General features: G+C 43.7%; 1 protein-coding gene and 1 long non-coding RNA gene across 2 annotated transcripts; one reads left to right on the top strand and one right to left on the bottom strand.

The window, feature by feature from the left end:
- Positions 1–545: 545 nt before the first annotated feature.
- LOC130277717 (uncharacterized) lies at positions 546–11,658 on the bottom strand. The gene is made up of 2 exons (XR_008845548.1): positions 11,557–11,658; positions 546–661 (listed from the first exon to the last, which is right to left on the bottom strand). It is a non-coding gene; the product is annotated as an uncharacterized LOC130277717 (long non-coding RNA).
- LOC130277716 (protein spinster homolog 1-like) lies at positions 696–3,719 on the top strand. Its single transcript, XM_056528432.1, has 2 exons — positions 696–750; positions 2,168–3,719. Exon 2 carries the CDS (start codon positions 2,193–2,195, stop codon positions 3,705–3,707), a length of 1,515 nt encoding a protein of 504 aa, XP_056384407.1. The 5' UTR covers positions 696–750; positions 2,168–2,192; the 3' UTR covers positions 3,708–3,719.
- Positions 11,659–12,132: the final 474 nt, after the last annotated feature.

Below are 12,132 nucleotides of genomic sequence, written 5' to 3'. Positions count from 1 at the left end.
TAAGGTATGGTGAAAAAATGAAAACTATTTATTCATCCCAAATGTGCAAAGAGCAACGTTTCAATGGTCTCACACCATCGTTATCAAGTGGCTTGATAATGATGGTGTGAGACCATTGAAACGTTGCTCTTTGCACATTTGGGATGAATAAATAGTTTTAATTTTTTCACCATACCTTGAGTGCCACAGCATTTTCCTTGGAACTACGTATGCAGAATCCTGGACACGGACCCTAGCTGGAGGCACCTACTCACGCTTGGAACTATATATATATATATATATCACACAAATCAAAAAATGTTGCAGTATCTTGTAATACCTTTTTTATTGGACTAACAGAATTTTGTAGAGACAAGCTTTCAGGATTCCTCCCTTTATCAAGTCCAATAGTCAAGGACTAATGATCAAAGGACTTTATAAATTATGAGGGAGGAATCCCAAAAGTTTGTCTGTACAAAATTCTGTTAGTCCAATAAAAAAGGTATTACAATCTGCATCACTGGACTAATATGGCTACTCACATTTACTATACAGATATACACATATCTGAAGATGGTTTAGAACCCTGTGATGTCACACATGCTTGTGATGATGTCACCGTAAGCTGTACAAGGAGGTGCGCGCCGGCTGCAGTCTCTTCAGTGTGTTTTGCAGTCACAACCTGTGGTGCAAAGTGTTTCTTAGAGAGTTTCTATTTGCGATAGAGAATTCAAGATTTTGACCGTTCCTTGTCTGAGAGAGAACCACAAGGTAAGTCTCAGCCTCTTCTATTCATACATACACAGGGCTTTTTGTTTGACAGTTTTTTTTTTTATTGTTGTTGCTTTTTTTTTTTTTTTAGCAAAAAAAAAGAAATTAATTTCCAAAAGAAATAACAAAAGTTATATTCCCTCATAGCATTGTGACAATACTTGGCTTAGGCATTAAACATAATAAAACGCACAGATAGTATCATGACCAGAGCTTTTTCTTGCAAAACTGCTAAAATGCAATTATGCCCAAAAAAGCCCCCAAGAAAAAGAGTCCTAATTCATGAAGTTCTAAAAGATATAAGTCTATGAGAAAGATTTGGTGGTGTAGTAAAAGAATGACAGAAAGATTAGGGCCGAAATATAATATTATATAATAGAATTCTGTGTGTACTAACAATAGAAATACTCCGGGTACTCCGAAAGGGAAAATTTTCAAATCAACTAGTGGCAGAAAGTCATATAGGGGACGGATAGATCCCAATCAGGTTGGGTAGGTTTATTATTAGTAAATGTATATAGCAGGATAGCCCAATTGTATCTACAGCATGAAGTTCACATGGCCCAGTGACCATACAGCCAAGCCCTTATAATCTGCCATTACTAGGACAGATTCAGGGTTGTCAGATATTACTAGGACCGGACAGGTTCAGGGTTATCAGATATTACTAGGACCGGACAGGTTCAGGGTTATCAGATATTACTAGGACCGGACAGGTTCAGGGTTATCAGATATTATTAGGACCGGACAGGTTCAGGGTTATCAGATATTACTAGGACTGGACAGGTTCAGGGTTATCAGATATTACTATGACCGGAGAGGTTCAGGTTTATCAGATATTACTAGGACCGGACAGGTTCAGGGTTATCAGATATTACTAGGACCGGACAGATTCAGGGTTATCAGATATTACTAGGACCGGACAGGTTCAGGGTTATCAGATATTACTAGGACCGGACAGGTTCAGGGTTATCAGATATTACTAGGACCAGACAGGTTCAGGGTTATCAGATATTACTAGGACCGGACAGGTTTAGGGTTATCAGATATTACTAGGACCGGACAGGTTCAGGGTTATCAGATATTACTAGGACTGGACAGGTTCAGGGTTATCAGATATTATTAGGACTGGACAGGTTCAGGGTTATCAGATATTACTAGGACTGGACAGGTTCAGGGTTATCAGATATTATTAGGACTGGACAGGTTCAGGGTTATCAGACATTGGTAACCTCAGGGAAGACGTCTCCATATAAAACACTTATAGAGAAGCGTCTTCTTCTGAGGCTGCGATGGTCTTAGTGTTATCTTGGGGTTCTGTGCTGGACATTTCTGCTCTGTATGAAGGATCTATTGTATAATGACAGGAATGATGACATGTTGTCTAATGTGTTCACTTATCTCTCTCTCTCTCTAGTGTTTTCAGGCTCTGACCTGTGACCATGGCCTCTCCACAAGAACCATTGCTGAAGGAGGAGGAAGAAGCAATGGAGGACCATAGTGATATGGATGTAGAAAAGGGCGATATCCCTGAGAGGCAGAACCTGCCATCTCTAAGCGTGATGTCCACCGCACGTTCCATCATCACCGTAGTGATCCTCGCCTTTGTTAATTTGCTCATCTATGCAAATCGCTCCAGCGTGGCGGGGGTGCTGCCTTATATACAGAAAGCATATGACACCAATGCTAGTCTGTCCGGCTTATTGAATACATTGTTCATTGGAAGCTACGTGCTGGTCGCACCAATTGCCGGATATTTGGGCGACCACTGTAATAAGAAATATACTGTTTGCGCAGGTGTCATCGTTTGGCTGATCATGACACTTACCCTGTCATTCATCCCTGACGGGTACTTCCTGCTCTTCCTGCTGACGAGTGGACTGGTTGGAGCCGGAGAGGCGACTTTCTGCACCATCGCCCCCTCCATCATTGCAGACCTTTTTACAAGTGACCAGCGGACCCGCATGCTGAACGTGTTTTACTCCGTCATACCTGTAGGCTGCGGACTAGGATACATCATCGGGCCCAAAGTGACTGATGCAGCAAGGGGCGATTGGCACTGGGCATTTCGGGTCACCCCTGGCCTGGGCCTCATAGCTGTGGCTTTGATGATTTTGGTCACAAAGGAGCTTCCAAGAACGACTACAAACGGGAAGAAGAACAACAAATCCCAGAAGTTTGCCAAATGGGCGACAGATCTGAAAAAACTATTTAAAAATCGAAGCTTCATGTTAACCACCATGGGATCGACGGCTGTATCCTTCATAGTGGGAGCCATAGGTGTATGGGGTCCGTCATACCTGACCCACGCACGAACACTCCTACAAGAGAAGGACCCTTGCCGCGCTGAACCGTGTGACTATCACGACATCCTAATATTTGGTGTGGTTACAGTCGTTTCCGGCATTCTGGGAGTTGTAGCAGGGACGGAGATAAGTAAAAGATATCGCAAATCCAACCCACGGGCGGACCCGCTTGTGTGTGGATGCGCGATGATGCTCTCCGCCCCTTTTCTTCTGTTGGCATTGACTTTTGGCAACATCAGCCTCGTTGCCACCAACATCTTCATCTTCATCGGAGAGACGCTTCTGTCAGTAAATTTCACCCTCATATCTGACATTATACTAAAAGTAGTAACTCCGTGGAGGAGATCTTCAGCCCTGGCCGTGCAGATGACAATCTATCACCTCCTAGGTGACGCCGGCAGCCCGTACCTCATCGGCCTGATATCTGACACCTACGAACTAGGATATGCCAAATCCCCTCTTCTGAAATACCGCAGCCTGGAGTATGCCCTCATGACCTGCACCATAATGGCAGTCATCGGAGGGGCCTTCTTCATGGCCACGGCCCTATATATAGAGAGGGACGAAAAAGAAGCAGAGATGGAATCAGAACCTCCGTCATCCTCCTCCTCCTCTTTGCTTCCTGCCGATGAGGACCGCGCTTCAGACTGAGGAAAAGTCATTGCTTACCTTTATCTCGTTTACTTCATTAAAAAAAAATTAAGAAAAAAATAACTGCATTTGTTCTATGTTCCACTTTACCCCTTATTCTCTACCCAGGGGCGGACACAGACAGCAGAGGGCTCTTGTGCAAAGAATGTGCCTGTGCCCCCCCCCAAACATAAATTGTTCAGCACCCCCCCTCCATGTGTCACTTACTCAGGTGGACCCCCATATGTCACTTGCTGTATAAGTTTCTAATTATTAAGGCCTCCCATATGCCGCAGCTCATTCAAGCCCCCCACATTAGGTAGCATAGATTCCCAACATTAGGTAGCATAGATTCCCCACATTAGGTAGCATAGTTTCCTCACATTAGGTAGCATAGTTTCCCCACATTAGGTAGCATAGATTCCCCACATTAGGTAGCATAGATTCTCCACATTAGGTAGCATAGTTTCCCCACATTAGGTAGCATAGTTTCCCCACAATAGGTAGCACAGATTCCCCACATTAGGTAACATAGTTTCCCCACATTAGGTAACATAGTTTGCCCACATTAGGTAACATAGTTTCCCCACATTAGGTAACATAGTTTCCCCACATTAGGTAGCATAGCTTCCCCACATTAGGTAGCATAACTTTCCCCACATTAGGTAGCATAGTTTCCCCACATTAGGTAGCATAGTTTCCCCACATTAGGTAGCATAGTTTCCCCACATTAGGTAGCACAGATTCCCCCTATTAGGTAACATAGTTTCCCCACATTAGGTAGCATAGATTCCTCACATTAGGTAGCCATAGCCCCCCCAAACACACAGACACACACAGAGACACACTTACCTGCCCTGCACAGCGCTTATCCTCTCCGGCAGCGGCCTGACGAGTGACGTCACTGACGTCCTCCTGAGCGGGTCTGCAGAAGTACGTCACTTGTGCAACGTCCCTCGTCAGACCCCGGTCGGTCTAAAGTGCCCGCTGCGCTATTATACTCCGCAGCTGCTTTAGAACAGTGAGAAGCAGCGGCGCCAACCCTACCATGAACCTACTAGGCACAAAAAAAAAAAAAAAGGGGGCAGCAAAATGCCGCCCCTGAAAAGTGCCACCTGGGACTTATGTTCCCACCGGGTCCCATGGTAGGGCCGACCAGAGGCGGCTCTAGACTTTGTGAGGCCTTAGGCGAAACTTGAACATGAGGCCCTGCTTTATTTTCTGCTGAAATTACATGGTGGTCCGGCTGTGAGATGGTTATACTGTGACATCACTGTGTATTATCCCTGTACTGTGACATCACTGTGTATTAACTCTGTACTCTGCCATCACTGTGTATTATCCCTGTACTGTGACGTCACTGTGTATTATCTCTGTACTGTGCCATCACTCTGTGTATTATCCATGTACTGTGACATCACTGTGTGTATTATCCCTGTACTCTGCCATCACTGTGTATTATCCCTGTACTGTGACGTCACTGTGTATTATCTCTGTACTGTGCCATCACTCTGTGTATTATCCCTGTACTGTGACATCACTGTGTGTATTATCCCTGTACTGTGACATCACTGTGTGTATTATCCCTGTACTGTGACATCACTGGGTATTATCTCCGTACTGTGACATCACTGTGTATTGTCCCTGTACTGTGACATCACTGTGTGTATTATCCCTGTAATGTGACATCACTGTGTATTATCCCTGCACTGTGACATCACTGTGTATTCTCTGTACTGTGACATCACTGTGTGTATTATCCCTGTACTGTGACATCACTGTGTATTATCCTTGTACTGTGACATCACTGTGTATTATCCCTGTACTATGACATCACTGTGTATATTATCCCTGTACTGTGACATCACTGTGTATTATCCCTGTACTGTGACATCACTGTGTATTATGCCTGTACTGTGACATCAATGTGTATTATCCCTGTACTGTGACATCACTGTGTATATTATCCCAGTACTGTAACATCACTGTGTGTATTATCCCTGTACTGTGACATCACTGTGTATATTATCCCTGTACTGTGACATCACTGTGTATATTATCCCTGTACTGTGACATCACTGTGTGTATTATCCCTGTACTGTGACCTCACTGTGTGTATTATCTCTGTACTGTGACATCACTGTGTATTATCCCTGTACTGTGACATCACTCTGTATATTATCCCTGTACTGTGACATCACTGTGTATTATTCCTGTATTGTGACATCACTGTGTATTATTCCTGTATTGTGACATCACTGTGTATTATTCCTGTACTGTGACATCACTGTGTATTATTCCTGTACTGTGACATCACTGTGTATTATTCCTGTACTGTGACATCACTGTGTATTATTCCTGTACTGTGACATCACTGTGTATTATTCCTGTACTGTGACATCACTGTGTATTATCCCTGTACTGTGACGTCACTGTGTATTATCCCTGTACTATGACATCACTGTGTATATTATCCTTCCCTGTACTGTGACATCGCTGTGTGTATTATCCCTGTACTGTGACATCACTGTGTATTATCCCTGTACTGTGACCTCACTGTGTGTATTATCCCTGTACTGTGACCTCACTGTGTGTATTATCCCTGTACTGTGACATCACAGTGTGTATTATCTCTGTACTGTGACATCACTGTGTGTATTATCCCTGTACTGTGACATCACTCTGTATATTATGTGTGTATTATCCTTGTACTGTGATGTCACTGTGTATTATCCCTGTACTATGACATCACTGTGTATATTATCCCTCCCTGTACTGTGACATCACTGTGTATTATCCCTGTACTGTAACATCACTGTGTGTATTATCTCTGTACTGTGACATCACTGTGTATTATCCCTGTACTGTGACATCACTGTGTATTATCCATGTACTGTGACATCACTGTGTATTATCTCTGTACTGTGACATCACTCTGTGTATTATCCCTGTACTGTGACATCACTGTGTTTATTATCCCTGTATTGTGACATCACTGTGTATTATCCCTGTACTGTGACATCACTGTGTATTATCCCTGTACTGTGACATCACTGTGTGTATTATCCCTGTACTGTGACATCACTGTGTATATTATCTCTGAACTATAACATCACTGTGTATATTATCTCTGAACTATAACATCACTGTGTTATCTTTATACTGCAACATCACTGTTGATACTTACACTGCACTGTGACATCACTGTATATATTAAACCTGTATACCCTAATGCCACTGTACATATTTACCTTGCACTGCGAGTTACAATACAGGGTAAATATGCACAGTGACATCACAGTTCAGAGTTAATATAAACAGTAATGTCTCTGTACAGGGACAATAAACAGTTTTGCCACTACAGGGTTAATAAACGCAGTGTTGTCACAGTAGAGGGTAACTATACAGTGATGTCATTGTACCGGGAAAATATACACAGTGAAGTCAGCATTCAAGAATAATAAACTGTGATGTCACTACAGGGTTGTTATACACATTGACATCAAATTACAGGATGAAGCACAGTGATGTCACAGTTTATTATGAAGCACAGTGATGTCAGTTTATTATGAAGCAGAGTGATGTCGCAGTTTATGATGAAGCACAGTGATGTCACAGTTTATTATGAAGCACAGTGATGTCAGTTTATTATGAAGCACGGTGATGTCACAGTTTATGAAGCACAGTGATGTCACAGTTTATTATGAAGCACAGTGATGTCACAGTTTATTATGAAGCACAGTGATGTCACAGTTTATTATGAAGCACAGTGATGTCACAGTTTGTTATGAAGCACAGTGATGTCACAGTTTATTATGAAGCACAGTGATGTCACAGTTTATTATGAAGCACAGTGATGTCACAGTTTATTATGAAGCACAGTGATGTCACAGTTTATTATGAAGCACAGTGATGTCACAGTTTATTATGAAGCACAGTGATGTCACAGTTTATTATGAAGCACAGTGATGTCACAGTTTATTATGAAGCACAGTGATGTCACAGTTTATTATGAAGCGCAGTGATGTCACAGTTTATTATGAAGTGCAGTGATGTCACAGTTTATTATGAAGCACAGTGATGTCACAGTTTATTATGAAGCACAGTGATGTCACAGTTTATTATGAAGTGCAGTGATGTCACAGTTTATTATGAAGCACAGTGATGTCACAGTTTATTATGAAGCACAGTGATGTCACAGTTTATTATGAAGTGCAGTGATGTCACAGTTTATTATGAAGTGCAGTGATGTCACAGTTTATTATGAAGCACAGTGATGTCACAGAGACTACAGAATGTACAACTGTACGTATGATGAAGATGGCGGGATGCTATCGAAACGTCACACATACATGGGGGAATAAAACACTTTGTTTTTGCACCTTATCTGGGAGTGCCGCTGGATCTTTAGTTTTGTAGATAGATAGATGATATATAGATAGATAATAGATATGAGCTAGATAGATAGATAGATAGATATGAGATTAGATAGATAGATAGATAGATAGATATGAGATTAGATAGATAGATAGATAGATAGATATGAGATTAGATAGATAGATAGATAGATCAGTGTATCCCAACCAGGGGGCCTCTAGCTATTCCAAAACGACAACTCCCAGCATGTCTTTGGCTTTATGAGCATACTGGAAGTTGTAGTTTTGCAACAGCTGGAGGCGCCCTGGTTGGGAAACACTGCTCTATCTATCTATCAATCATCTATCTATTCATCTATCTCCTATCTATCTATCATCTATTAATCTATCTTTCTATCTATCTCATATCCATCTATATATCTATATATCATCTATCTATCTATCTCTCATATCTATCTATTTATCTTTCATCTATCTCTCATCTATCTGAGATAGATATGAGATAGATAGATAAATAGAAAGATAGATACATATATAAATAGATGGATAGATAGATATGATATAGATACATAGATATGATATAGATACATAGATATGATATAGATACATAGATATGATATAGATAGATAGATATGATATAGATAGATAGATAGATAGATATGAGATAGATATGAGATAGATAGAGATGAGATAGATATGAGATAGATAGAGATGAGATAGATATGAGGATAGATAGATAGATATGAGGATAGATCGATAGATATGAGGATAGATAGATAGATATGAGGATAGATAGATGCATAAATAGATGGATATAGATGGATGGATGGATAGATATGAGATAGATAGATATGAGATAGATAGATAGATAGATATGAGAAAGATAGATAGATGCATAAATAGATGGATATAGATGGATGGATAGATATTAGATAGATAGATCAGTGTTTTCCAACCTGGGGGCCTCCAGCTGTTGCAAAACTACAACTCCCAGTATGCTCATAAAGCCAAAGGAATGCTGGGAGTTGTTGTTTTGCAACAGCTGGAGGCCCTCTGGTTGGGAAACACTGAACTATCTCCCACTGTCTCCTACAACTTCCCCCCTCTCCCCCAAGCAAGTTACTTACTTTAAAAGGGCAGCATGAGCAGTGGGCACTGGGCAGGTAAGTCTTCCATACTGGTGGTGTCCGGGCCTGTATACACACAGCGGGCCTGCTCCACAAGTTCCAGTATACAGGGGAGTGAGAGAGGGGGAGGAGCTTCCTGTCTGCTCTTCCCAGTCTGCATAGCGCGGCCCCTGCGTGGTGACAGGGCTGCAGGCTGCAGATTTATTTAAAAAAAGGATGGCGGAGTAGATGGCTCCGGGGGGCAGGGGGTGCAGCGGGGGCTCGGGCCCCTTACTGGTGGCCATGAGAGCTGCTAGTGACCTACTGCTGCTAGGGGGGGCACAAGGGGGGGGGGTCAATCATGATGTAGGGGGGGCCGTGGCCCCCTCTGGCCCCCCTAACCCACTGGCTGCAAGGGTGGTTGAACGCAGCGTCCATCCAGGTGCTGTCAAACTTGCTGTGGTCGGGGAGTATGCGGTGGTATGTGGCCTAATGCTCGCCTCTGGGGCCGGACCTGGAGAGGGCAGCGGGCCCCCTCTCACGCTGGGCCCCTGTGCAGCTGAACTTGGGTCCCAAGGTGTCAGAATGTAGTTTATCTGTAGAAATATATATATTAGGGCTCAGGGTTTGAGACAACTGGACAGGTTGTGTTTCAAGTAATATTTCCATTTATTAATTATATATAATGTGACAATAGAATATAAGATAAATAGCAGCAACTGCGTCTCACAGGGCCCTTGTGTAGGCGCAGCACCAACTATTAAAAACTATGTATAGTACAGTATATAAATTATAAAAAATACTTATGTCAAATTGTTAAAAAATATAAAATCTAGAGACCACCATAAACATATATAGAGAGAGAGGGATCTGGGTGGGAGAGTCTTAGTCCATCCACAATGTTCAATTATCTCCTGTCTTGAAAAAGTCCTGCTAATATAGACAGATTCCGGTATTTTAGTAACCAATGGCAACCATAAGGTTAGTAACCCGTAGCAACCATTCAGATGAGTCCTGCTATCATGGTAGTTAGCACTTCAATGCTTAAGTAGAAGATAAACTTGATATTTGTAGACAATATTCAACATAAACAGCTAGTGTGCAGTCACTGTTAATATGCATGCATATTTGTACGATACTTTGTATCTCATCGCTCCCGGACACTGATGCGCTGAACCTCACGAGAATGCTGCGATCTCCTCCTGTTGCGCTGTGAAATCCCACAGTGTGTTAGCACTGAGTAGCTGTCTTGGCATGAGACAGCATCACCGGAGACTCGGCCGTCTCCCACAGTGGTGATGCTGGTAGATGGTGGGTTACGGGTGGTGTTGTCGCAGCGGTTCTGCGGGTAAGCACGTACATGTGCCGGTGGCGTCCTCGTGGCGCGGATGTCTCCTTCACCGGGTGTCGGGTGATTGACAGTTTATTTTCCGGTATCGGACTGCTATTTAATGAGCAGGGCAAGTACACTGGTGGTCTCAATAGGTATTGAGGGGACGCTGGACGCGTTTCAGGACTGTCTCAGTCCTTTCTTCAGCAGCTAAGAATAAGTATGATACCTCAATACCTATTGAGACCACCAGTGTACTTTCCCTGCTCATTAAATAGCAGTCCGATACCGGAAAATAAACTGTCAATCACCCGACACCCGGTGAAGGAGACATCCGCGCCTCGCTGCCACGAGGACGCCACCGGCACATGTACATGCTTACCCGCAGAACCGCTGTGACAACACCACCCGTAACCCACCATCTACCAGCATCACCACTGTGGGAGACGGCAGAGTCTCCGGTGATGCTGTCTCATGCCAAGACAGCTACTCAGTGCTAACACACTGTGGGATTTCACAGCGCAACAGGAGGAGATCGCAGCATCCTCGTGAGGTTCAGCGCATCAGTGTCCGGGAGCGATGAGATACAAAGTATCGTACAAATATGCATGCATATTAACAGTGACTGCACACTAGCTTTTTATGTTGAATATTGTCTGCAAATAGCAAGTACATCTTCTACTTAAATGGGCACTGTCATGAAATAAAAGAAATTGATATGTTGTAGTACTTAAGTACTACAACATATCTCTAATATAGTTCAATTAAAAAAAGTGATTTTAAACCAGTTTAAAATCACTTTTAAATTCGGCCACTAGGGGTCGCCCTCCTAGTGGCCGAATGCATTCGGCAGTGACGTCACTACAGAATTTCGTCTCATTTGAGCCTGGCAATGAGTCGAAATTCCAGTCACTGCGGTGCTCGCTCCCGCCTGTCAATCAAACAGGCGAGAGCGAGCACAGTGAAATCCAGGGCTGCGCATTGGCTCCCTGGACTCTCACACTGGCCGCCTCCCTGCTGCATATTCTCCCTGCAGCAGGGAGGCACGTGGCTCTTACCTCTCCTTACAGCCGTGGCTCCTATGGGGATACGCCGCCTCCTCACTGCTGTGTCCTGTCATTACCGGGAGCGCGTTATAAAGAGAGGGGGGCGCCATTTACAGGAGGGCCCATCACACACTGAGCAACAAGCGTGTGCCCGGCCTCCTGTCATGCTCCTACACTCTGGTAACTCTCTATGGTTCTGGAGGACTATCAATCCTCCAGAAACATAGAGACAGTTTCCAGAGTGTAGGAGCATGACAGGAGGCCGGGCACACGCTTGTTGCTTGCTACGGACCCCCGCTCATGGTCCGGCACAGGTGAGGGGGGCGATATTGGTCGGGGGCTTGGTGTCTTCCAACACAGGGTGCCTCCAGTTGTTTCACCACTACAACTCCCAGCATGCCCTGACAGCAAATAGATGTCAGGGCATGCTGGGAGTTGTAGTGGTGAAACAGCTGGAGGCACCCTGTCAGGAGAACTAAGGGCGGAAGTCAGCCCCGAGCAGGCATCAGTGACGTGGTGCCTGCTGGGGAAGTCTGCCTGGTACTGAGCACACTACCAGGCAGACAAAATGGCATTTTTAAGATAATT

Source organism: Hyla sarda, chromosome 6 (assembly GCF_029499605.1).
Source record: "Hyla sarda isolate aHylSar1 chromosome 6, aHylSar1.hap1, whole genome shotgun sequence".
NCBI lineage: Eukaryota > Metazoa > Chordata > Amphibia > Anura > Hylidae > Hyla > Hyla sarda.
Note: the sequence above shows the minus strand (reverse complement) of the source record. Positions and strands in the feature narration are given on the sequence as shown.

What these genes read in the sequence shown, in the direction of transcription:
- LOC130277716 (XM_056528432.1), top strand. Translation starts at nt 2,193, where the DNA reads ATGGCCTCTCCACAAGAACCATTGCTGAAGGAGGAGGAAGAAGCAATG.